Source organism: Liolophura sinensis, chromosome 1 (assembly GCF_032854445.1).
Source record: "Liolophura sinensis isolate JHLJ2023 chromosome 1, CUHK_Ljap_v2, whole genome shotgun sequence".
Lineage (NCBI taxonomy): Eukaryota > Metazoa > Mollusca > Polyplacophora > Chitonida > Chitonidae > Liolophura > Liolophura sinensis.
This window is the reverse complement of record NC_088295.1, coordinates 60,436,873-60,460,998: the sequence shown is the minus strand read 5'-3', so window position 1 is coordinate 60,460,998 and position 24,126 is coordinate 60,436,873. Positions and strand designations below refer to the sequence as shown.

The 24,126-nt window shown below is 39.1% G+C and overlaps 1 protein-coding gene and 1 long non-coding RNA gene across 2 annotated transcripts in view; both read right to left on the bottom strand.

Annotated features, from left to right (window-relative positions):
* Positions 1-11,374, bottom strand: part of LOC135462892 (tryptophan 5-hydroxylase 1-like) — a 31,642-nt gene extending 20,268 nt beyond the window's left edge. The window contains exon 1 of the mRNA XM_064740193.1: positions 11,291-11,374. Coding sequence (XP_064596263.1) covers positions 11,291-11,374 — 84 coding nt within the window. The remainder of the gene's footprint in view (positions 1-11,290) is intronic.
* A 10,137-nt stretch (positions 11,375-21,511) lies between these two features.
* Positions 21,512-23,227, bottom strand: LOC135461518 (uncharacterized). The gene is made up of 2 exons (XR_010443366.1): positions 22,915-23,227; positions 21,512-22,284 (listed from the first exon to the last, which is right to left on the bottom strand). It is a non-coding gene; the product is annotated as an uncharacterized LOC135461518 (long non-coding RNA).
* Between the last annotated feature and the right edge of the window lie 899 nt (positions 23,228-24,126).

Sequence of the window (24,126 nt, the reverse complement as noted above, 5' to 3'; positions counted from 1 at the left end):
GCCTCGGATGACGTAATAACTATTCAACTCTTGTGGCATGCTGGATAATGGGCTTGAAGAGTAATTTGGTTTACAAGAGCTTCACCACACCGTAACACGCACACACTCTACACTACTGTCTCAGTGAATTGACTTGATTGTTTTAATAGTGTTTTTAGAATTTCCTAACATCCAACTCTAAAACCAGACTGCCGTGAGATCATATACTACAACAGATAAAATAATATTCAATTATTAACAATATATTATATTGAAACGTGTAAACAATTTCAAATATGACTGTCTGAAACAGGTCTTACTGTAAAGTTGATAGCTTTTTAGGCAACTGCAGTAGCTCTTTATCAAAACATATTGAATTCCGCCCAATGTCCAGTATGTCACTGGTTTTTAATAATTAAGACGTCACCCGAGCCATTGAGTTTTAGCGTCGAAACCGAGCTTATGCAGTTTGTCATTATGTAATAGTAAGAAAATATTTATTTATTTATTTGATTGGTGTTTAACGCCATACTCAAGAATATTTCACTTATACGACGGCGGCCAGCATTATGGTGGGAGGAAACTGGGCAAAGCCCGGGAGAAACCCACGACCATCAGCATGTTGCTGACAGACCTTCCGCCGGAGAGGATGCCAGCATGAGCTGAACTTGAACTCACAGCGACCGCATTGGTGAGAGGCTTCTGGGACATTACGCTGCGCTAGCGCGCTAACCGACGTAAGAAAATAAACACCCATCTGTAACCATTAAGTTATTCACTGTTGATTTTTCCCTATAAAATACCGCTAACTCTATATTTTCACCCTGATAAAATAGCTAATTGTGTGAATATCCATTTTACGCATTATACTGATAGTGGTCACTACAATGACGTCCGTCTGCCGAAATGTCGTCACTGAATTTGAGGCATCGTATAAAATACAGCCTTCAGAGTAAGAATAATTGGGGTAAATTTTGCATGAATTTTATCCATTGGTAATTATTTAAGACGAAAAAATTCGGCGTGGCGTCACCGTGCTTGTAGATTGTTAATATAGCTCATAAAACCCACTATAGGGTTCACATATTTGATGACAACTGATATAGATTCCATACGTTTTTGGTGATAGTCTTGGTACCGAGCAGTTATTTTCCCTTAAGATTTCCGGCCAACTCCCTTCAAACATTTTTTGTTAAGAAATTATACGACGACAATTTTACTGGGGATTACGGCTGCATGGAGGTTACATTTTAATCCTATCGTCATCAAACTGCACACCGTGTAAATTTGCTTCACGTATTGTCCCTGCTTCTGTCATTCTCTCCGCTAATTACAATACTAATCAACCTATCTAACCTGTGGTGATTAAACCCTCACTTGTTAATGGCCTATGACCACCAGTGTACACCTGGCGTACAAATTAACACGTTTCCACCATGCACTCATTAATACAATCGAACATTTAACGTAAAGTAAACATAAATCTCTAACATTAGAGACACGTACGTAGCTGTTGGAGCGAATAGAGATATAGAAACTGCTGTGTCATGCTAAACGCAGTCAATCATAACGCCTGTTTGAAGATGAAGTTATCCGTCATAATCGTGAAGATTTTACATAATGAACCCCATCCGGTTTAGACGACTGATTGGCTATAATAGATAACGCTTCGCCCTTTTACTCGCGCGCTTTACCGTTGTAATCTGCCAAGAAATCCCACAATAATTTATTGATAGGTTTAGAGGCCTTGCAGGTGACGTTTCCCTTGTCAGACTTTGTCAATCAGTATACGCCACGGTTTGCTTAGCCCTGCCCAGCAGGTCTTCATGTGAAGAATTTTTCTACAGGAATAAGTACTTGGAAACTAAAAACTGTGATTGGCTGAAAACGCTACCCAAAGCCAATCAGTTGTCTAATATCTTATGGCGAACTATGCATTCATTAAAGGTAATATAAAACAGGCAAAGCGTAAGACCGAACGTGAATATAGGCCAAAATATAGATGTACATCTATGTTGGGATTATCTCAATCCCAGATCTATGAGGCAAATTAATCACTGATCTAATCAGTATCAGTGCGTACATTTAGGCCAGTAATTGAAACAGTAAACAAAGAATTTGTCACATTAATATATTGCTGTTGTTGCATGTGGTGCATTTCTCCATTCTCTTCATGTTCTTTAACCGCTGCCTGGCTTTGTACAATCAGGGAAGTGTCTTTGGCATATAATTGGTTGTTCCATCAGTCTCATGCCCTCGTACAATATGCATGATTGACATGGGACCAGTCAGAGGTAAAATTTTAATTCGAGAAGCCATTGAAATGTGATGCTACATTGTGATGTGAATGAAATAAACCCAGTGAACACATAAGTCCTACCCTTTGCTATGAGAATTTGTTGCATGCTGTTAAGTGACAACCTCCAGTAGTTCTATCTGGTAAGCCTTGTGTGTTAAACTAGTGTGGCCTATACATCAACAATGGTTAACGTCCATGTTTGTAGCTACCAGGAAATAATTTGCAAGTCAACATGCACTTTGAATACAGAGAGTACATGTGAACTATCAACAAAACTGAGGAATAGGAAGCCTGTAAATTGATTGATAGGTAACTGGTTTACAGGTGTAATTCACAATGCAAAAGTGACGGGTAGGCTACCTGGGCAGTATAGTACATGTTTTTCTCCAGGTTCTGTCTGGTTTTATTTAACTAAAAAATTGAGCGATACGTATGCGACATGTACGTGAGCAACTTTTATGTACTCCATAAAGAAACAATTGAATAGTGAGAACATTGCCATGATGACAATGTGAAATAAATGAGATATCCATGTATATACTTCAAAAAAAATTTATCATTTAATTTATAGCTACCTGTGCTATAGAATTATTTGTTATTTCATTTCAAAATCTGTAATGTATATGGCTAATAAAAGTAAACAACAAGTAACAGGAAGTAGGAGATGCAGTTTGTAAGAAAATGAAATTCATGTATATTAATAATGATTACATAGTTGTGGATATCTTCGATTTATTTATTTATTTGATTTGTGTTTTACGCCGTACTCAAGAACATTTCACTTATACGACGGCGGCCAGCTTTATGGTGGAAGGAAACCGCGCACAGCCTGGGGGAAACCCACGACCATCCGCAGGCTGATGACAGACCTTCCCACGTACTGGATGTCTTTGATATATTTTGGGTTGATTGGAGCTTAGCGCTGCACTCAAGGACGTTTCTTTATGACAATTCAAACACTACAAGCTTAGTGTTTACTGGATATTACCAAACACATCAGATTCTATATACATATGAAGATAAAGAATTCTAGATCAAAAAAGCATACCTAAGTGCGACGCCATGTTGTGTGTAAATAGTACACACCTTCCTTAAAACTTTCACTGATATGGATGAACGTGAAAAGTATGAAAGTGAAGGAAACCATGGAAAATCCAGTCACGCAGACGTTTGTCTTCCTTAGAGATTGTCCCAACACTGTTAAATTTAATATGTCATCTGAATGATGATAGAAGATAATGTTACCGCAGTATAACACTACATTAGGAACAAGAAGAGTGCCGCGTCACACCAACAATAGTATTCTGCTGGAATTTATCTCATCGTTGTTTAACGACATTCTGGAGAATTTTACACTGTTGCGATGGGTGTCAATTTTCTGGGTGAAGAAAACCGGGGAGCCCCGTGTAAAACCATGGACATTGGGTAAATTACTGACGCACTTTTTCAAATGAGATGTACAGATATACAGACTGCATTGGTGGAAGACAAGTTGTTAGATTGCGCAACAATCACACGACCGTCGTGTTTGAACCCGCATCTGTGACAGGTTAAGTCATTCATAAATAAAATAGCACGAAGAGTATTCTATCAATTTAGCAGATTAGTTTTTAAATTGTATAGCCATCGTCATAACAGCGTTTCCTAGCGATTTATATGATTGTAGTGTAAAAGCCGAGATGTATTTCACATAAGCACTGGAAAGATAAACAATGCTACATGTACTGAAAGCCAGGGTTATACATGAGTAAACGATTACAGAGCACATGAATACATAAACGTTATACCGTTACGTTTACGAGGGATTAATTTAGATCATAACGTCAGATGCATAAATTTGGCCAAATCTGGAAGAACAATTGGAACATTTCGTGTAGATGACCCGTTTTCTTTAAGTGAGGGTCACGGGAATATTGATGGAGCTTTTCAGAGGAAATCCTAGGTAACGAGAGGTAGATGTAGGTAATTTGGTACCGGGAAATATTTTAGAGTTAATAGCGGTTAAATGCAATGCATCTGAGACAAATATCAAGGGAAAGTAAATGCCAGACAGTCTTGAGCGAATTGTTTGTTACATATGCTGTATCAACAGTTTTAAAGCCCTTAGCTTAGCTGGTACATACATAACCTGATTTCGTTAGAGTGTAAAATAAAAATAGTCGTAAACGAAATCCTTCAGGTTGAGTCAGTTATTGAATGACTACAATTGTGCTCTTCATCGTTCTTCATAAAAGCGTCACTTCATCCTAAAATCTGAGTTGTGCGAGAATCCGATAAAGTACCAGCCCACGTTGTCCTACGCGGATCTATTGTTTGGAAATACTACGTCTTCTGGATTTGTTTATTTGACTGTTACCTAACGTGTTTTCCGATTCATTTAATATCTAACACCTACCGTTATTGGAATCTCTTCTTGACTTTTTCTCGATGACAGTGTCCTGGACCTTATGCAAGGTAGGCAGCTCTGTGAACAGCCCCTTTCTGTGGTGTGTTCCATTTTCGTCACCAACCCTGGCGTATGCCGAAGGGTGATCTTGCAGACTTCCACGCAGTTCCCCGTCTTGACGATTTTTGGTCCGCACAACTTTCTAAGAGAGGATAATAATACTTTCAATGATCTGTGACGAACGCCTCTCAGTATAATCGCTCACAAAAGCAATTAATCGATGACGAAAGAATGGCTAAAAATGTTGCCACCTGTAGCGATTGTTGAACCACTAACAACAGAGTTCATGAGGACGATCGGGCTTCTTCAGATTGTAATACTCCTCTGTTCCCAGACTCCAATCTCCGCCTTTGTTTCCGAACCGATATGGAAAATAGATGGTCGGTATGAATTTATAATGTTTACAATAGTCACGTGAGTGGCAGAACCGCTTGTCTTGTCCATTGACAACGTGCGCGTCAGAAAGGCAATATTTGAGCCAATCGCCGAGGGGGGTTCGGAGGGGAGGTTACACATACGGTGATAACTGATGTTATTATTCTGTGACCGCAATCCAATGCAACGAGATAAATCAAAGAATTATCAAGTCGGTGGACGTATCAGGGAAATGACCGTACAGCATCAAACTAAGGACACGTGGAAAGACAATGCGGACATTCTATCCATATTACCGGTATGCTTAATTTATACTGGATCTGCTAATGATGATCAGCTTAGGTCCACAGAATATAGAACCGTCTAAAATAGAATTGATGTAGTTAAACCAGGCATACGGATAATGTTAATTCACCAAAGTGGATATCATCAATCATCGCAAAACAACATACTTGTTAATGAGGAAACGTTTGAGTTTATAACATATGAGTGCGTTACAAGCACATCAACAATGCACTTCAAAGCAATAAACACCATTTGGGTTTGAAAGATTCAGGGTTACAAAAACAAAGATGATTTTAAAACTGGTGACCGTATTCCAAGCTTCAATGTAGTGAGAGGTTGTCCATTTAAATAAAAATAGGGAAAGGGGTGAATATATAAAGCTTTAACAACCATCAAATCAATAAATAACTATCCAAGGCAAGTAATGGAATGCCATGAGATGACCATAAGTGCCCTAAATCGAATGTCATTTGAACATAACAGGCGTCAAGTAAACCAATTTTAAATTTAAACACTCATTTTCCACTAATCAGGGATGAATTCCTCCGTCCATTTACATACGTGCACTAAGACGTTATTCCATGGGCTTGTGCAACAGTGCAGGTCCTGGAGTTGGGTCAGGCAAAAACCGAAATCTGAACACAGAGACGGAAGAGGTATGTGGATGATTCGTTAACGACAAACACGGCGTCACATCTCGCTCGGCTTCATTCAGAAATTGGCTCGTATGTAAATGACGCCTCTAAAATGACTCTGTGATTTGGCATTCCGAGAGCCATATCATAGCGCTCATGAATACAGATAGGTTTCCGTTCATACCATCAAGCCGGTTGTATTGGATGGCAATGCAATCGAAGCGAATCATATGCATGCTGTCAAACGGGGTACGCGGTTTTATTGTCGCAACAAATTCAAACATATACATAGACCAGCATAGCTCTGATGATGATAAAATCATCTATGATAACCTTGCCCCTGTTTTGCGCACATCGTGATCAGTCGTGATTTATTGTTCTTTACATCGGGGTGTAATTGTCCCGATATCGTTCAACGATTTAAATTCCGGCGTTGGATTATTTACTGTCTTTTGTCATTTATGACTGACAATAAGATCCTAGTCTATTTTCGTGTGATATATATGACTGGGAACAAACAGATCAGTTTTATCGCTAAATCGATCAGTTGATTCAAAAGTTCAGATTTTAAACCAAACGAATGCAAATAAAATACTATAACTACAGCTAATTTCTACAAGACTGAATTTCAGATATTGTTGTCATAAGTTCTTAATATGGAAGACGGATAAAAGTGATTCTGACTATTACAGGACAGTTATTCCCTTCCCAGGAGGAATAAGAGCCACAAGATTTCCTTGTCAACGCAAGCCAACCGAAGAAGTGGTCGCTCTACTGGCGTTATTGGTCCCAAATGACGAAAACATAATGGCCAAATCCTAGCCGGATCCGTGTGATTCTGTGTTATAAGGTAGCAATAAATGTAGACGATCTGTTGACGGAGTTAATGAGCAGTACAATAAAAAGTACTTCAATATTGTCTTTTGGCGCGTCGACAGTTAGGCTTATTTGTGGAATATTTACTCGACCCCCTGCTCAATGTTCTGTGTTGTCATAACACCCGCTGGATATCAGTTTGGCTGCGGACTGAAACAACGAACTGTTGTGATCGCAATGGTCCTGCCTGATGAAATTTACCGACTGTTTGTATAGCCACAATACGCACAAAAAACACAAGCTCTGGACAAACATTGCATTGGACGCGGTAACGGTAATAAAACACTACGAAGCTTAGAAAGGTGTGACGGTGGCGAAGACAATGTAAACATGGTGGACAGACCGTAGCATAACGGCACAGAATAAATACAACTAGGCTAGTAGTCCTCACAGGCTCCGTGGAACCACACTAAACCGCATGTGACCAAAGCAACTAGAACGTGCGGACGAATACTTTTTTGCTGGACATTTATATCAAATTATCAGTATAACAAATAAAAGTTTTTAAAAAATTATATAATAGCTGTTACCAACAAGTAATGTTCGTGTCCTTTTGCATCAACTAGCACATGAATACTTCTGAAATATGTCGTATAAAAGTGTCATTATTAAAAAATACATCTCGGTTCTATGTAGCGAACTGCTGCTAACCTTAACTGACGACGTTAATGTAGAAAATATCTGCCTTCCTGCAGTTGAGATAAGATGTGAAGGTAAGGCTTTATTGAAAAGTTTCAATGGTGATGTTTGCAATGAAAACTAAAGCAATTAATGGTTTATATATGGGCCAAAAATGTTTTTTGATTTGACAAATTTATGAACTGCCCATTTAATTATGCTCACTGAATTGCAAAACTGCAGCTGATTATAGTTAATATTCGTTGTAGTTTTCTTGTCCATGTTACTTCAACAGTTTTGGGCAATGACCTGTTACATATTACTTGCACAACCTATCGCCTACAAGCACCAGTACTTACAAGTGTCACTGAAGGAAATAAGTAGATGCGATTTAGAAAGTGGTTTTCATTATATTGCTGTCGTTATTTTGCATTGCTCAGATTCCATTGTGGTTACAGATGTTCGAGTGGGTTTCCAAGCAATGAGGTCGAAGTAAAGAGGGTGAATCGTCCAAATACGGCCAAGAATATTAAGCTGAAAGACCCCCGCGGAAAAATTTATGGGTATGGGTAAACATTGCCGTAAGCAGAGCCTCCGTGGTCCAGGTGGTTAGCGTGACCCAGGATATATATATATATATATATATATATATATATATATATATATATATATATATATATATATACTTTAGAAACATTATTGTCGTTATTTGTCAATGTATTTACTTTCATGGTATGACAAAGGACTGAAAAGACTGAAAAAGCTTGGTCAACATTCTGCACAGGAGTTTGTGCTATACCACGCAAATAAACCCCTAGATGTCGATAGCGCTGCTTAACTGTTAGTTGCAGAATTATCTGTTACATGTACGCCTTCCAAATCTGGGATTTTCCTTAATAAGATATTCGCTTTATGTAATACAAACATTGATTTTATTGTACACCAACAACTTACAAGTTTCACTGAAGGATTAGTAAGATTTTTATTTGTTATATTTCAAAGGTGTTTTATCCCGCACTCAAGAATATTTCATTTATGCGACAGCAGTGTGCATTATGGTTGGAGGAAACTGGGGAAAGGTGATGTAAAGTGAATACACATCATTATTGCCTAAAAGCCTTAGCTTGCATCACAAGCCTCGACGTGTTGTGTGAAAAAAACTTTTTTGTACAATGCTTTTGCGTGTGTGTGTGTGTGTGAAATACTTTGTTTTGTTTCCCTCCCAGCAACTCTTCTTGTCAGAGCTTTTCCTGTACAGGATGCCATAAAGAATTAACTACGTAGTTTTAAAATTAAATCCTTTCTTGGCAAAGATGATAATTATTAACGTAGTTCACGTACCAAAGCGACGTCATTGTGATGTATTCCACCTACATTCACATACAGACATGCGTGTTCTATGATGTCAACTCACTTGAGTGATAAATGTTCGTGTCTAGTGTTCAACAGGTGTTAATTGACAAGCCACCATCGCACAGGATGTTACTGCGCCTGCACAGGATCAACCACGCGCAGCGTACTGGTACTGGTAAACACACGGTTTTCCATGACTGCTTGACAACCTAATGTATATGCATCCAATGCAAATCATTTAACCTGTAAGTTGTAAAAGCTTTAGTGTGGAATCGTCATGTTAGCGTGACATTAAGTTTTTCCACCGCTTTTATCTATATGCTACTTTATTATTATTTGTCTCTTTTTATGTTATCATCTTGAAGTAATATTGTGCTAAACTTGATCAAAATGTTTACATATACTAACATTATCTGCTGTAATTCTTCTAATTTTTTTAGATATTTGGTCTGCTCTTTTCAACGAATATAGATGTAACTGTGAGAGAAACGCACATTTTCTCACATGGTTCGTCCATCTAATGAACAACACATACCCCTAATTTTCCGAAAAAAAACTGAGAGATTTCCTTTCTAAAATTGTCTTTAAAATAGATTAATTACGGTAGTACTATAGCTATTGTTATTAAGATCGGATTTAGTTCAATTTAGTTCCTACTGACCGCGTTATCGTTTTATGTGAACAGATTTGTCAAATACATGTGTATGTAACAAGATCTTCGCCCATGCCAATAGTGGCATAAAGAGATTATTTTATATACATGTACATATAGCTTCAAACACACAATAAATAAATAAAGAAATAAATACACCAAATACCCCATGTGACTGTCTCCTGTATTCTTTGGATAATGAACTGTTTTATTACGTTTTTCGTGCTGAACTACAAGTTAAAATAGATACAGTAACAGGATGGCAACAGCGGAATAAATATACTAATAGCTCTGAAGACTGTTATATGTCATAAAATATGTCAGGTATGTATCTCGATTGACCGAGCTTTTACCCAGCACCAAACTTCTAACGAAATTGTGTAGTGAAATGGTTGCTATTTTAGAAGAGCAGTTACGAAACATAAATAGCTATTTAAAACAAAAACTAATAGCAATAATTCAACTGTATCTGTCTCCTCAACATTTTTCAGAGGAGATTGACTTGGCGTCACTGACTTCGGCCTCTGCTCTTTTTGAGAAGACAAGGTCTTATGCATAGTTTTGCGATTCCAACACCAGGAATCGAGGCCGCGCGAATCTCGGATAACAGCGAGAAACGGCTCGGTGTAGTGTTTGGGAACGCCAAATGGAGGGATTTCAAACAAATCACATTTTATACCGCCTATCGTTGGATATGTATATGAAGGGGCTTAAGTTGTCGCGGTGAGGGATAAGGTCGGGTATTGCGGACGAAGATATGGCTCTGAGCAAACCTGGTAAAGGCGCGAGCGTTTCAGGACGAATAGACGAGGAGGCGTCAGTAATTACTGCGAGGTATCAGCAGACAATCCGAGGTTTCGCGCGATCCCATTGCCACGGAAGGCGCTATAATTAGTGTTGTATCAAAGATCGGCGCGACCTCTTCTGCCCGTCATTGCCATTCGGCTCCGCTGAGATATCACCGTACATGTTCAATGCTTACTCGGTGAGAAAAAGCGTATCCGATATCCATGGAGGACATTCTTTGATGTGAATAACTGTAACACTGCTTCAGAAGAAACACATGTTGGAGATGTTTTTTATTTACGCAAACTTTCTTGATTGATACTGCAGATTTTTTAAATTACCTGACAGGTTGACCCAAATTGTAACTGAAAATGTCCGATGCAGAATAATTCTGGTAATCCTGTAATACATAGACAAAATATTATCCATGTTGATGTCCTCTTTACTGTATACTTGCCTAAATCAGAATATTGCTGATGAATTGTTAGCACCCCACCCCACCCCACCCCACCCCCCCCCAACCCCAGGTATGATCTCTATACATTGTTTACATGTAAATGTTACTCAGTGTGATGACGGCACACCAGTTTGAGTAATTACACAACCGTGACGTCTATTAAATTGTATTTAGCACGATTCCACTACTTCTTAAGCCATGGTTCTATATATGTAAGGGGCTGTATAAGTTTTTACTTTTGAAACACTTATTCGAACTGTCATACCAAAACCATATAAACTCAGGTAAACTGACAGAAGGCCGGATTTCACCATCTTCATTTAATCAAGCTAGAGATGTCCGATTACAAAGCCTACAGCAAGTATCAAGTTTGTCGACAAGAAGACGCATTTCCCCCTTTTAACTATGCCTATAAACAATCCATACTGTCGATGGAAATCTGCACATTACATGCACTCTAAGGACTCCTCCATCGTCATATGATTGAAAAATTGTTAAATACGACCTTAAGCGCTAAGCACTCACTCACCCGAGGGTAACTGATAGGAGACCGGAAACCCTCGAAGAGTTCCGAATGTAAGCGGTGGCCATGTTGGATATAAATGGCCTCCATTTGGCACAGAGTGTATTTTTAGTAAGTCTGAAACGTAAGTCTGCTGTTGAACACTTTGTTGCCAAAATAGACAGAACTGTTCTGGCATGGTCAGTCAATCAATAGATTTCTCATTATTGCCAAAGGCGAGTGTGAATGAAGAGAGCGTCACGCGTGTGGGTGGGTGGGTGGTCATAGTGGCAAAATATATCTCCACGGGCCAATCTAGTTCATGTAAATCTATATAGCAAACGCTTACGAACACACAAAAGTAAGTAATCACCAAACCGTTCTAAAGTAGAAAGCCATTCCTTTATGGATTAATCTCTGAAGACAAGTAATGGTTCTAGGCTAGAAGTTTAGCTTTGTGATCGTCATTTTTGCATTTGCATATACCGCCACAGTTGGTTGATTGATGAACTGATGAACAGATTGACTGCTTGATTGGTTGATTGATTGATTGATTGATTTATTACTTCCCGTAACTAATTTAATTGCTGAACTACTCCCACGCGGACTGATTCGCTAATGTTGATATGTCAGTCAAGCAAAAGAAATCAGAGAGATACCAACTACGACGTTTTCTGTCCTCTTAACGCTCATAGCGTTATGTATTTAAATGATTCAGAAGACAATTTGCAGGACAAGAAGTATTGCGTATCCGTCGCCTTGTTCCTTTTGCTCTGTAGGGGCCTCCGTGGCTCAGTTGGTTAGCGCGCTAGCGCAGCGTAATGGCCTAGGAGCCTCTCACCAATGTGGTCGCTGTGAGTTCAAGTCCAGTTCATTCCTCTCCGGCCGTACGTGGGAAGGTCATGCAGCAACCTGCAACCTGCGGATGGTCGTGGGTTTCCCTCGGGCTCTGCCCGGTTTCCTCCCACCATAATGCTGGCCGCCATCGTATAAGTGAAGCATTCTTGAGTACAGCGTAAAGCACCAATCAAATAAATAAATAAATAAATAATTTTTTTTCTGTATCAGTTTCACTTTACAGTTAATTTCGCTACGATAAAGTTAATTTGAAACTTACCGTGGCCTTATTCCAGAAAGTTGAAGATCAAAACGCAGTAAAAGTTCTAGTCATCTAGTAAAGAAACACACGAAAAAATAAAAGACAGAATAAAAAAACGTTCAGCCAAGTCTGAGTAAAGGTACATATGCGAAACTGGGATACAGATCAGGTTAGCAGTGGTTAAAACAAAAGAAAATCTCTTAAAAGTAACAATGGTGGATGATGTCTAAGTCTTTGGGAATAAGGATAAAATATTGAAACTCAATCGACTTTCTAACAGTGAGTAGATTGCCATCTGTTAACGATTCATTGATTACTGAACAGATAGGCTTACAGCAAATATATCACATTTTTTGTATCAGAATGTCACATCACAAGCAAGCTCGATGTCTCCTTGTCGTTTTGCACCCATGCTTCTTGTCAAATGGCTGGCCTATGGTAAAAAGCTGAAAGTAAAAACTAAAAGACAGCTAGAGCGGCATGCCGAGCTACTTCTCACAGCTAAAATTACATCATGCAAGTGATGGAAATGTGCTAAAGATCACTGTAATAGACACATAACAATCAGCAGGTTTTATGTATAGAAAAGACTAAAGCATGGGGAATAAAACCAGAGCAGTGACGGCAGAGTGATGGTCACATTTATTAGCAGTGAAAGCCGGCCACTTGTCTATTTACCTCAGTTAGGGCTTTATTGTGCTCATGTATATATATGCTTTTAAAAAAGTTACCACGTAGACGCCCCCTATCCCCATGGGTTTAGCAATATTAAGTTTTAAAAGAAACGCAGTGATGATAGTTACAAATTATTAGACGTCTCTGGTGTAGAACACATGTAACATAGTGCTGTGTTGTCATCACACTTAACATACAATGCAAAGACATCAGACCTCGGGAATTCTTAGTCCACCAGCAGAATCCTTGTTACAACATTAATAGTAAAAACACAGAGGGTTAATTTATCTTAATTAAGGTTTTATTTTCACTGTTCTTGACCGATTACCATTAAATTAATCTTTTTGAACAAACCAGGATGTTAACAGAAAAAACATGGTGGTTCGCACTATTTAACATAAGAGTCCTTTTGCATCATAAACAAGTGACATGTCTTTATTTGCAGTTACAAGTATGTGCATGAACGGAAATTGTGTAGAACGTCCCTCAACCCCACACCCACATGTCCCCCCCCAACTCCCTCCATACAAATCACGAACGACTCTGTAGGAGTTGAATTTTAATTCAAGATTAAAGTGATATGGGCCTAGTTGTAAATAACAGACGCTGCATGATGGTCATCTATCAAGTTTCTCGCCGCATTTTTGGAATTGCATGACAGGAGCAATACCATATATGAAATTAGCGAAAATTCGTAATAAGAGGGGGGAAACATGTTTTTTGATTCATAAATAATGGATTACTTCTGCCAAAATTGCAGTTAATAGATCAAACAGTCATAAAAAAAGTCCCACAAAATTGGTTTTTTGGAAAACTTTTTTCTTGAAGATGCGTCAAAGCTAAACGTCGTATTGTGTGAATAATGGAGATCGAATAGCTACATTCAGGAAACATATTCCAATGGCTCGTATATCATGTTGGCGGTATGACAGATAACATTCGCGATGAGGGTTTATGAGGAAAATTTGTGATCGGTTTTGTGGGAAGTATATTATCGATCAGTGGAAAGAATCGAAGAGGGTATGACGACGGGTCAAGTCCACGATCATACATCCAATGAATGGTAAGTGAGGGTGAGAGAAACTCTGTGCACTCTAGGGATCTTTCGTCCGTCAAGACAGTGTCTGACGAGAGACATGCAAACCGGTCATCTGTTGAAAACGAAGCCAGAGTAAACATTATCGGGCATAGATGGACCTCACTTTAGGTGCTAACGCGCTTCAAACAAGTTCCTTAAACTGGAAACGTCACTTACTGCTGTTAAATTTCATGAACACACGTTATTTACCTGTAATTAACACCTTGGATTTTATTTAACAAATAGCACTAAGATTGGTCATGCTTTACGAGGGTACAAAACTTCTAATTTGGCTGCTTTCTTGGTTGGATCTTGGTTGGCGTAATATTGGTCAGCCGTGTGTTAATCTGCACATCACGGCTGGGGTGTCGTATAGTGTAAAGCCCCCGTTTACACACGCTACAAATTGTGGAATCAACTCGTCGAATTCGATTATTCGAATCAAAAAATATGACGCACTCTTGTAGAATTCGACCAGTCGCACCACGTGATCGTGACACATGAAATGCAACTTAGTCTACGGTACAACGAGTGGGACCGTGTCACCACGGCTTAAGGGTGACACAGTTACCCGAAGGGTAGTCTTCTTTCTGCAGAATGTCATATGTATAACTACCAAATGAGCAAGGAGGAAATTCCAACCGTCTTCAAGCTCAGTGTATCAACTGAATCCTGCAAACCAGCATGGTGTTTGAAGCGCATCTCTCATTTCTAATCCACTACATGTACGTTTAAATAATTAACTGATTATTTCAGATAAATCGATTTTGATATTAACCATATTATCAATCAGTATAACACAAGTATTGCCCTGGTACTTAAGCAAAAGGAGTTTTAATGTAAAAACATACAGTACAACTGCAATTGGATCAATCATCTTCAACGATTACGATATATTTCATCTGACTGTCCAGTAATCTTGTGATAGACACAGACATATACAACTAAACAGGCATGCACCAGGTATGTACTGTGTAATTTAAATATTCACATTTGTGAAAATTAACGAACATAACTCCAAGGTATGTCACGTGAGATAGAAAATTATATGCAAAACATATGTACGTACCGACGGTGTATCTCAGTACAGCTGGACTAGCGTGATTTTGACACAATAGGAACAAAATGATGTTTTAAATATATAAAACAAAATGCATGTACGATAGAGGATATTTTACTAAGAGCGCCCGTTTGTAAAATCACGCGATGGGCCTCGTCTCCGAAAACGAGGCCTTATTTCATTACTTTGCTCGCTTTCATTGTTTTCACTGTTCTCCTCATCTTCGATTCTTTCCCTATCCCCCTCAGGGATTAACTCCATACCCCTCAACCCGTGACGAGGAACAGGACGTCTGTGTTCTGGCTTGTCATCATGGCCCTCTTCTATCGTAATATTGTTGTTGCCATCCCTGTCGTGAAGTGGGCGGTAGCCATGACGACCGAGCGGACACCCGCGGGTAAAGTTGTGCTCCTCGTCATTGTCTATGGTGTAATTTGCCATCACTGATTCGACCCTCCTCCAAAGTGAAGTTCCCGTCTCTCTCTGGCGTTGGTCCCGGCTTGTCGTGTGGTGATCCGGGTGGTCCTAGGGGATGGGTATAGAGCCTTAGAACTGATCATTAAACAGAAGAGAACGGCGTCGATCAAACTAGCTGCTGTCTTTATACGTAGGTATAAATAACTATTCTAACAAAGTTTTGGACAGTAAGGGACAGACTGCTGAGATGTTCAATCATATTTGCCATTACCGGTGAAACAACAACAACATGTACGAGTGAAGGAAGACCAATTTCTCCATGTGTCCGGTACAGGCAATATTTTGGCCACGCGAAATGAAAACACAACACCATTTGCCTGCAAAGATAATGGCCCAGCAAGCCAGATAATTTGTCAAAGAAACCATTCATGGGAGGAACCACAGGAGATCAGATTATATCCGAGTTTGCCCGCTGTTTATGGCATTCATAGCGGAGACCTCAGCATGGAGCTAATCCACTGCCACAGTGCAGGGGTGTCCGGACAGTAACCAGCTAGGCCTGATTAAGGAACGGTAAGCTTCAGTGCTATTGACCAGTAATGTTCACACTTCACTTATCATCACAAAGGTGGCAGGTTGTAACTTTTAATCACAACAAAAACTATTGAAGTCGAGTGGTCGCCATTTTGAAATTTTTGGATGTCCGATGCGGCAATCATCATTACTCTTGAAAGTCTCGACCGCTCAGGACAGGCTGATATAGAATTTGGTGGCAAAATATATTGGCCGCTGGACGCGTTGGACAGGTGCCCGCATATTACAGGTCGTTTAACATGGAAAATTGTTTGGTCGCGGCAGAGAGTGGCTGCTTACGGCAGATGGACGCTGATTACAGGTGGCTGTAGGAACAGGTTTGACTGATCAAAATAAAATATATAAAATATCAAGAAGGACGTATAAAGGAGAATGAGACGTAACAACGGTAGTAAAAGTGTAGTGGTCTTATGGAAAGACACTGTGAACTACAGTAGCCTACCTAAAGATCAATGAATGATGTCGTTGTGACACAAAATGGGAAATGAGGATGAGTCGAGAAGCAGGTGTGTTTACTGCTGTTATAGTACCTTGGAGTCTGGTAAAGGGAAGCTTTCTGAATTGAACGCAAATCCACTATATTTACAGTAAAATTTAGTCGAAGTTAAGACTGGGAGTCAGGTGATTGATTACCAAGAACGATCTGCACGTTTACATTCACCTCAGTAATTCGCCGAAATGATGAAATGGCATACGCTATCGTCCATTTTACTGTTTTGCACTGGCATCCTTTTGTCGCCCTGTCACGATCGTGTGTGTACAGTCATAAGAGCTCTCCCGAGGGTCAGGTCGACCCTAGATTGTTTACAACACACATAGGACGACGTATATGTTATTCATAACCTCGGGTAGCGCCTTTAATTTGTGAATCGGTGAATCATTAGATTTAAATGTGTTATGTGCACAACTGCCGTCAGCTTCTAAATTTAGCTTGCCAGTGTTTACATATGCTGAGTTCAGGGCCTGCTGTCTGCCTGTGCCTTAGAATGTTCCAGAATACCCTCAGTTCGGGGCCTGTTTGTTTACAAGTGTTATTTACAAGAATTTTCTTATTCTAGACAATTCCACCAGTCTATATAAGATCTATGAAAGCAGGTCAAAAGGAGGAGAACGGAGAATTATTGAGAGTTTTGGATGCTTTCGCTGTGTGTTACCTTAGTAGGCCTTTTGTGCTGAATTTTGGTGTCTTTATAGCCTCTGGCTTTGTTATATCCTATCTCCACGAGCACTTGTTCTGTCTGAACTTGTATATTTAATTTGTGCTCCTGTGTACACAGTGCTTATTAGTACACGGACCTTGTCTGTAGAATTTTGTGTATATTTCGTCATACACTCAGTTATTCTGTGGATTTTCCCTCTTATGAATATTGCCTCTGTGCATTTTTTTAAGCATTGTGGAGTATATGCGTCCGTTTGGAATTGACACCGTTGTACATGTAAGTACTTATATATACTATATATATATATTAAGTATAGATACTGCTATCTTTTCTTGTTAAACTTAAGTACAGTAGTATTTGTAAAAGTCTTGTTATCTGTTATACCTAATAAATTGTTGTAAAATAAAATCTGCTGGTTTTGGTTACTTTTTTGTGCGGCTAAACTGTCGTGTATTTCGAACAAGCCGTCTCTTTATAATACAGACAGTTTGGGTCGTAACAACATGTCACCACTGGATATCCTGCTCAGGTATGACGAAAAACTGACAAGATGTACACAAAGCTCAACTCTCGGATACTCTCGGAACAAACGTGTGTGTGTGTGTTTTTTTTTATCTCTGTCACACATTTCTTTATTCCAAATTTTAATCACTTTCAATGGAAGACGGCTTTCTTAAGCAGTCCACTACGGTCATTCATTCTTAACGTGCAACTTTTTATCGCTTGCCGATCTCGCCAGTTTTATTCGGCAAATACGTCATTTCATGGGTCCTGTGCTGTCGGAATTTGAGTAGGTTTGTAGAATAGAGTGTAGCATAGAATGACGGCTACTGAATACCCCGAATTCATTTTACCGAGTAGATAGTCAGTATTTAATATCGCGGTATTGACACACACAACATCATATTCGTTCTATAGTCAAAACAGTTTCAACACACGTACAGAGCATATAGTTGTGTAAGGAAATGAGGTCGGCGCTCCCCTTTCTGAATGACAGCCGGTAACACTTATATGGCACACAAAATTCAATTTACAGCGCTGGACATCCATCCCCTGACTGAGAATCATCCACAGGTATGTTAAGGGAGTGTGTACATTTTTTCATCTGTGATTAGTTTTTTAACTGTGTACTTTTTGCTCGTCAAGATGACAACATATGATGTCGTTTTGCGCCTGCCTGGTCAGATCATACCAAAGACTTCAATAAAAATTGTACTTGCTGCTGCCTCGCACTGCGTTCAGCATTGAGGGGTTAGCGGAAGGAAACATGACTGCTTGGCCCGGTGTCAGTATAATGTATACTTGGGTGAAGTGTCATGTCTGGTGTCTGCGGCATGATACTTCAGTGGGCACATGACTTGTGTCTTCTTATGTCCCTCCTGGACGGTCACAAGAAGACACAATGTATGTAGACACACCTAGTGACTCCTCGTCTTTATATGAGTGAAAAATTGTCAAGTACGACATTAAACTGAAAACATCCGTACATTAATCACGTGTCCAGCTTTAGTCGAATGAGCCATCCAGTGCCAATATAAATTTTGGACACATATTATGAGATGTAAGTTATTGTACTAATAGCGTCAGTAGGTCTATTCCTTTCATTTTCTTTATAAGAGAGTAATATGTTTTAATTTATTTATTTGATTGGTGTTAAACAACCTGCTCAAAGTAATCTACCTATACACAAGTAACTGCAGTCAGGTTTATGGGAGGAAAGAAACCGGAATATCCAGAGTAACCATCTTCGCCATGTAAATATGTTTCAAGGGCGCATTAAGTCAACAGTTTGTCTGCAGCAAGTGAAAACCAAACAGTTTAGTTTAGTTTCTCAGGTGGGATTTTAGACCTTATTTTTCAACTTACCTGTAATAATCGCTGGACGGGGTTCGTGTGGCCGTGTATGCCGTCTTACGTAAAGATCAATTTCTTCCCGTCGGTAAACATAACAGGCCAGTATATATCAGACATGGTTCTGGCAGCAGCCTTCGGGTTGTCGTGGGTTTCCCCCGGCCTCTCCCCGGTTTCCTTCCACCATAATGCTGGCTGCCGTTGCATAAGTAAAATATTCTTGGGCATAATGTAAAGCATAATAAATGCATCACACATGAATGGTTTACGCCGTACCCCACTGTGTTCTTCACCCATAAAACTGCTAACGCAGTAATGAAACATTTTAAGTATGGTATTAAATAATCATCAGATAAGAACACATTTCCTTATCTTTCCTGGATGTTGTGGTGTAAATAAATATATGAGACAACAGAATTCCATAATATGCAATTCTCAGCTTGTTATTTGGAAGTATCTCCCAATGTTTGGTTTCCTATTCATGAAATGGACAACAAATATAAGGTTCAAGTCTCTGTGTAACGATACATGTATCTTATTTTATCAGCTAACGATAATAATATACATAAAACATTAGAGTCCGTTGAATAAATCCTTAGTGATCTTTAACAAGATTATCTTACATTTGACGTCTTACATCATTGATCGTCCTTTCAAGAGTTATGGCCCTTTATTCAACCTACTCTTAGCCGTAACCGTTTACACAATTGCCGAAATCGTGTTTATATTAGTACACTTCTACACCAGAATTAGAACAAACGTAATTTTGAGGCCATTGTTCAACCGTGTTTGTACTTCTATTCGGATATCCTTAGTTCTTTGAAAGGCAATGATAGCACCTCATTAGAGGTTATATCCTCAGAGATGACACCAGTAAAATGATTAACAAATAAAGAACACAGTTATATGTCAATTCTTCTATAGGAAAAACTGAATGGCTCGCGCTATGTGCAGGTTTAAAACTCATTTCACCCAATCAATATGTACTATAACATAAGAGGAAATATGGTGATTTTTAAGGCCCTTCAGTGCTGATGTTTTGCTAACATGCTTCGACAAACTTGCTGTTAAGAAATATAACAACGTACCTTGGCATGGTTATATACGGCCAAAACGGCGAGAAAGTGGCTGAACATTCGATAATGTTCGTGCGAAACTGTCCTTCATAAAATGCCGAGTTATGCATAAAAAGAGTAGAAATTCTCAGCTTATCTGGACATTGAATACTCCTACGATGATCTAAACAATCTAGCTACCTAGCTTGCATTTAGTCATTATCAACAAACAATAACATACGTTGCGCAATGTTATTTTCCTGTTAGTTTTAGTCCCCGTTGACCAATGGCCTTAAGATCACAGTGCTGTCTTAGGCACATGTATAACACGAACTCGTTTGTGGACTTATTCACCATCTTATGTGTTATCTTAAGCATTAGTTTTCATCTTTTCTGTCAAATAAGTTAGCACAGCAAATAGTTCTGGCTGGTCAGCCACATGATTGTGGGTCCGGCCTTTACGTTATCAACAGGGTTCTCTGTCCGACCCTGAGGTGGCTATCACTGTCTACGATTAATCACGTGATTTGTGACAATATTTGTTGTCCGTTGACCTTTAAGCTCAGTTTTAAGAAGAGTAGAAGTAATATATATATATATATATATATATATATATATATATATATATATATATATATATATATATATATATATATATATATATATATTTATTTATTTATTTATTTCATTTGGTGTTTTGCGCCCTACTAAAGAATATTTTATTTATACGACGGCCAGCATTATGTTGGGAGGAATTCAGACAGATCCCAAGTGCAACCCACAACTATCCTTGGTACCAGGTTACTGTTAGATTTACGCACGGAGAAGAAGCTAGCATGTGCTGGAGTTAGCCTCTCATTCAAAATCAGAATATTTTCAGTCACACAGGATATTTGCATTTTATTCTCTTCACTGATGGAGTGGAATAGTAATATTAATCGTATTATCCAATTATTAAACATCAGATTTTTAAATTTGACACCAAATAATCATATCTATTTCGAAAGCGGTTTATTAGCTACCTTGAGAAAAGCAATGTCTTGTATACTTAGCGGACAGTGCGGCTTCTTCCAGCCATAGATCTGATCGCGGTCCAGTAGGTGAAAGATTCCTTAGTAGTACTTAAAACAACAATCAAATGTATATAAAATAAATAAATAAGTAAATAAATAAATACTAGGTGTGCATTTTGGAACGGTTCCAAACAACTACACTAAAACTGTATATGAGCATACGATATGTGAATACGACAAGACGAATTATTACAAGTTTGATCCGATTGTCCCGCAATCAGAACATTTATTACAAACTATTAACATCAGATGCACCCGGCATACATTTGTAAATTGAAACATGATATATAATTTCAAAAATATTGTTAGAAAAAGTCTAACGGACTTCATGGTTTATAGATTCGGTGAGGGATAAAGTATTAGTCTGTCTTAAAAGGCGCATAATCTCAACATGCCATCTACGTTTCACCTAGTGTAAAATGACAGATGACCTGCAATTTCTTGTTACTGACTGTTGCCAAGGAGACGGCGAGAAGTCCAATTCCTGAAGACCCGTGGACGAACCCAACTGTGGAAACTTTGAAAGCGGGGCCTCATTCTTCTGCTTTCATGACGTTCCTCACTTTCTCTCTCGTCATTCTCGTTACTTTCCTCTGACATGAACTGGCCACTCCTCAATCTGTGAGCGGGAGGATGACGTCTGTGTTTTGACTCGTCGTCATTGCCCTCTTCTGTCCTAGTGCTGTTGCCCTCTCTGTCGCGATGGGAATGGTTACCATGCCGACTATGAGGGCCACCGCGAGTAATGTTGTGCTCCTCGTCATCGTCTATGGTGTAGTTGGCATCATCGATGTCCTCCAAAGTAAAATTCCCGTCTCTCTCCGGAGGGGGTCCCGGTCTATCGTGTGGTGATCCGGGTGGTCCCGGGGGACGGGGATGAGCCTTAGAGCTGATCACCAAGCAGAAGAGAACGGTGATAGAAACGAAGATTGCAGATTTCACCATCGTGCCAAGCTAATCTGAAGAAGAAATATAAAAACTGTCTTGATGACAGAAGACTTCTTTCTTGTATTCGACCAAATAATTCTAATACTTTGTTTGAAAGGGTATTTTTATAAAGCTCTTTATGGACAGGCTTATACATGTGTCATTTACTTACGGAAATAGATAGTGCAAGATAATTTTAAAAAATGCGGATGGCCATAGGTTTCCCCCGGGCTATGCAAAGCAAATTTTTAACGAGGCTATACCAGAGATTCTGGAGGAACTTTTCAATATTTACCAAGAATAACTAATGGCTGCCTTTCAGTAATATCATACTCATATGCCTGTACTGTTTAGCTTGTTAAACTGATTCTAAAGTTTTAAAAAGTTATAATACGACCCTATTTACAGATTTTCAGAACTCTATTACCGATTTTGAAAGGTAACGCGTGCACAGACGAGGATGATTTTTTTATGAAAATAAAAGGTAATTAATTGTGATATTCCAAAGTTATAGCAAAATTAGATTGGATTTACACTGATCGATTTTTTGCCAAACATCTCCGTTATATCGTCTTTAACATCAATCTGTTCAAATGTTTCACATTGTCTTTCCAGTTGACAACATTATAGAGCCAGAAGTGTATGATAAACACCTGTCTTACCTGAAGTAAAATAAATGCCGAACAGGACTCGAAGACGAGGATGATGGCTTGGATTAAATTGCCTCGTGAATGAAATGAAGTCTGCTGTAGAAACTTGCTGAGATTACAGACAACTCCGCTGTATTTATAGGAAAATTTGACTGACGGTTGTAGTCTTGTTGACTAAGATGCATGCCACGTAAGTGTTTACAAACACCGACATGCATGATTTCTTTTCTACCAAATATCTGTATTAACGACCAGTCAATTCAGCATTTCTCATTTTGTGCTTTGTTCTTTTTGACTTAAGTTTTTGTGTCCTGGTCACGATTAGTGTGGTGCACTCAGACCACTGCCATTCAGATGAGCTTTAGACCGGGGCTTTAGACAGAGAAACTCCGATGACGTATATGAGTTATTTATAGCATAGGATATCCTCTGACCGAGAAAACCAGTGAGTTATACACTCGTTATTTGTCACTCAAGGATGACAAGTCAAGCCTGACAATCTGTTCGGGGTAAACACGCACCTATAACCTTATTCAAGCTGACAATGACAGCAGTCTCACGTGAACTTGTGTTTACCACTCACCTGACCCTTAATGAATATCCATTACCTCATTTTTCTGCGTACTACTTTGGAGACAAACATTCCAAGCGGCTAACCCAGTTATTGTTAGGACACTTTCAAGACACATGTACTATAAGCGCCAGCAGAACGTATCAGGTCGAGTGAATTTGTCTGTGGGTACAACTGCCCACGACAGTACACAGTCTACAGATCTCGTACGTCACTGTAATTGAGAGACGGCTTGAACGGCTTGCGCCACCACACAGTGGCACCTCTCACACACTCGAACTGCATGGGTTTGTCACTAAATATTTGTAAAAAGTGACTGCTGCGGTTCATTTTTCTACCTTCCATGCTTATCTTTATATTGCAGAGGTACCATCCACGTTATTGGTGAATATCATATATCCTTTCTTTGACGCGGTTTAATGCAATACTCAGATTTATTTCGTATTTAATATATAAATAAATTTTGTTTACAAAATCAGTTTGGTAGTATGTAAAAAATGGGCTTAAAGTTATATTTAGGGGCCTCCGTGACCGAGGGGGTTAGCATGTCAGCAGGGAGCAATGACCCAGGAGCCTACCAATAATGCGGTCGTTACGAGTTCAAGTCCACCTAATACTGGCTTTCTCTTCAGCCGTTCGTGGGAAGGTCTGCA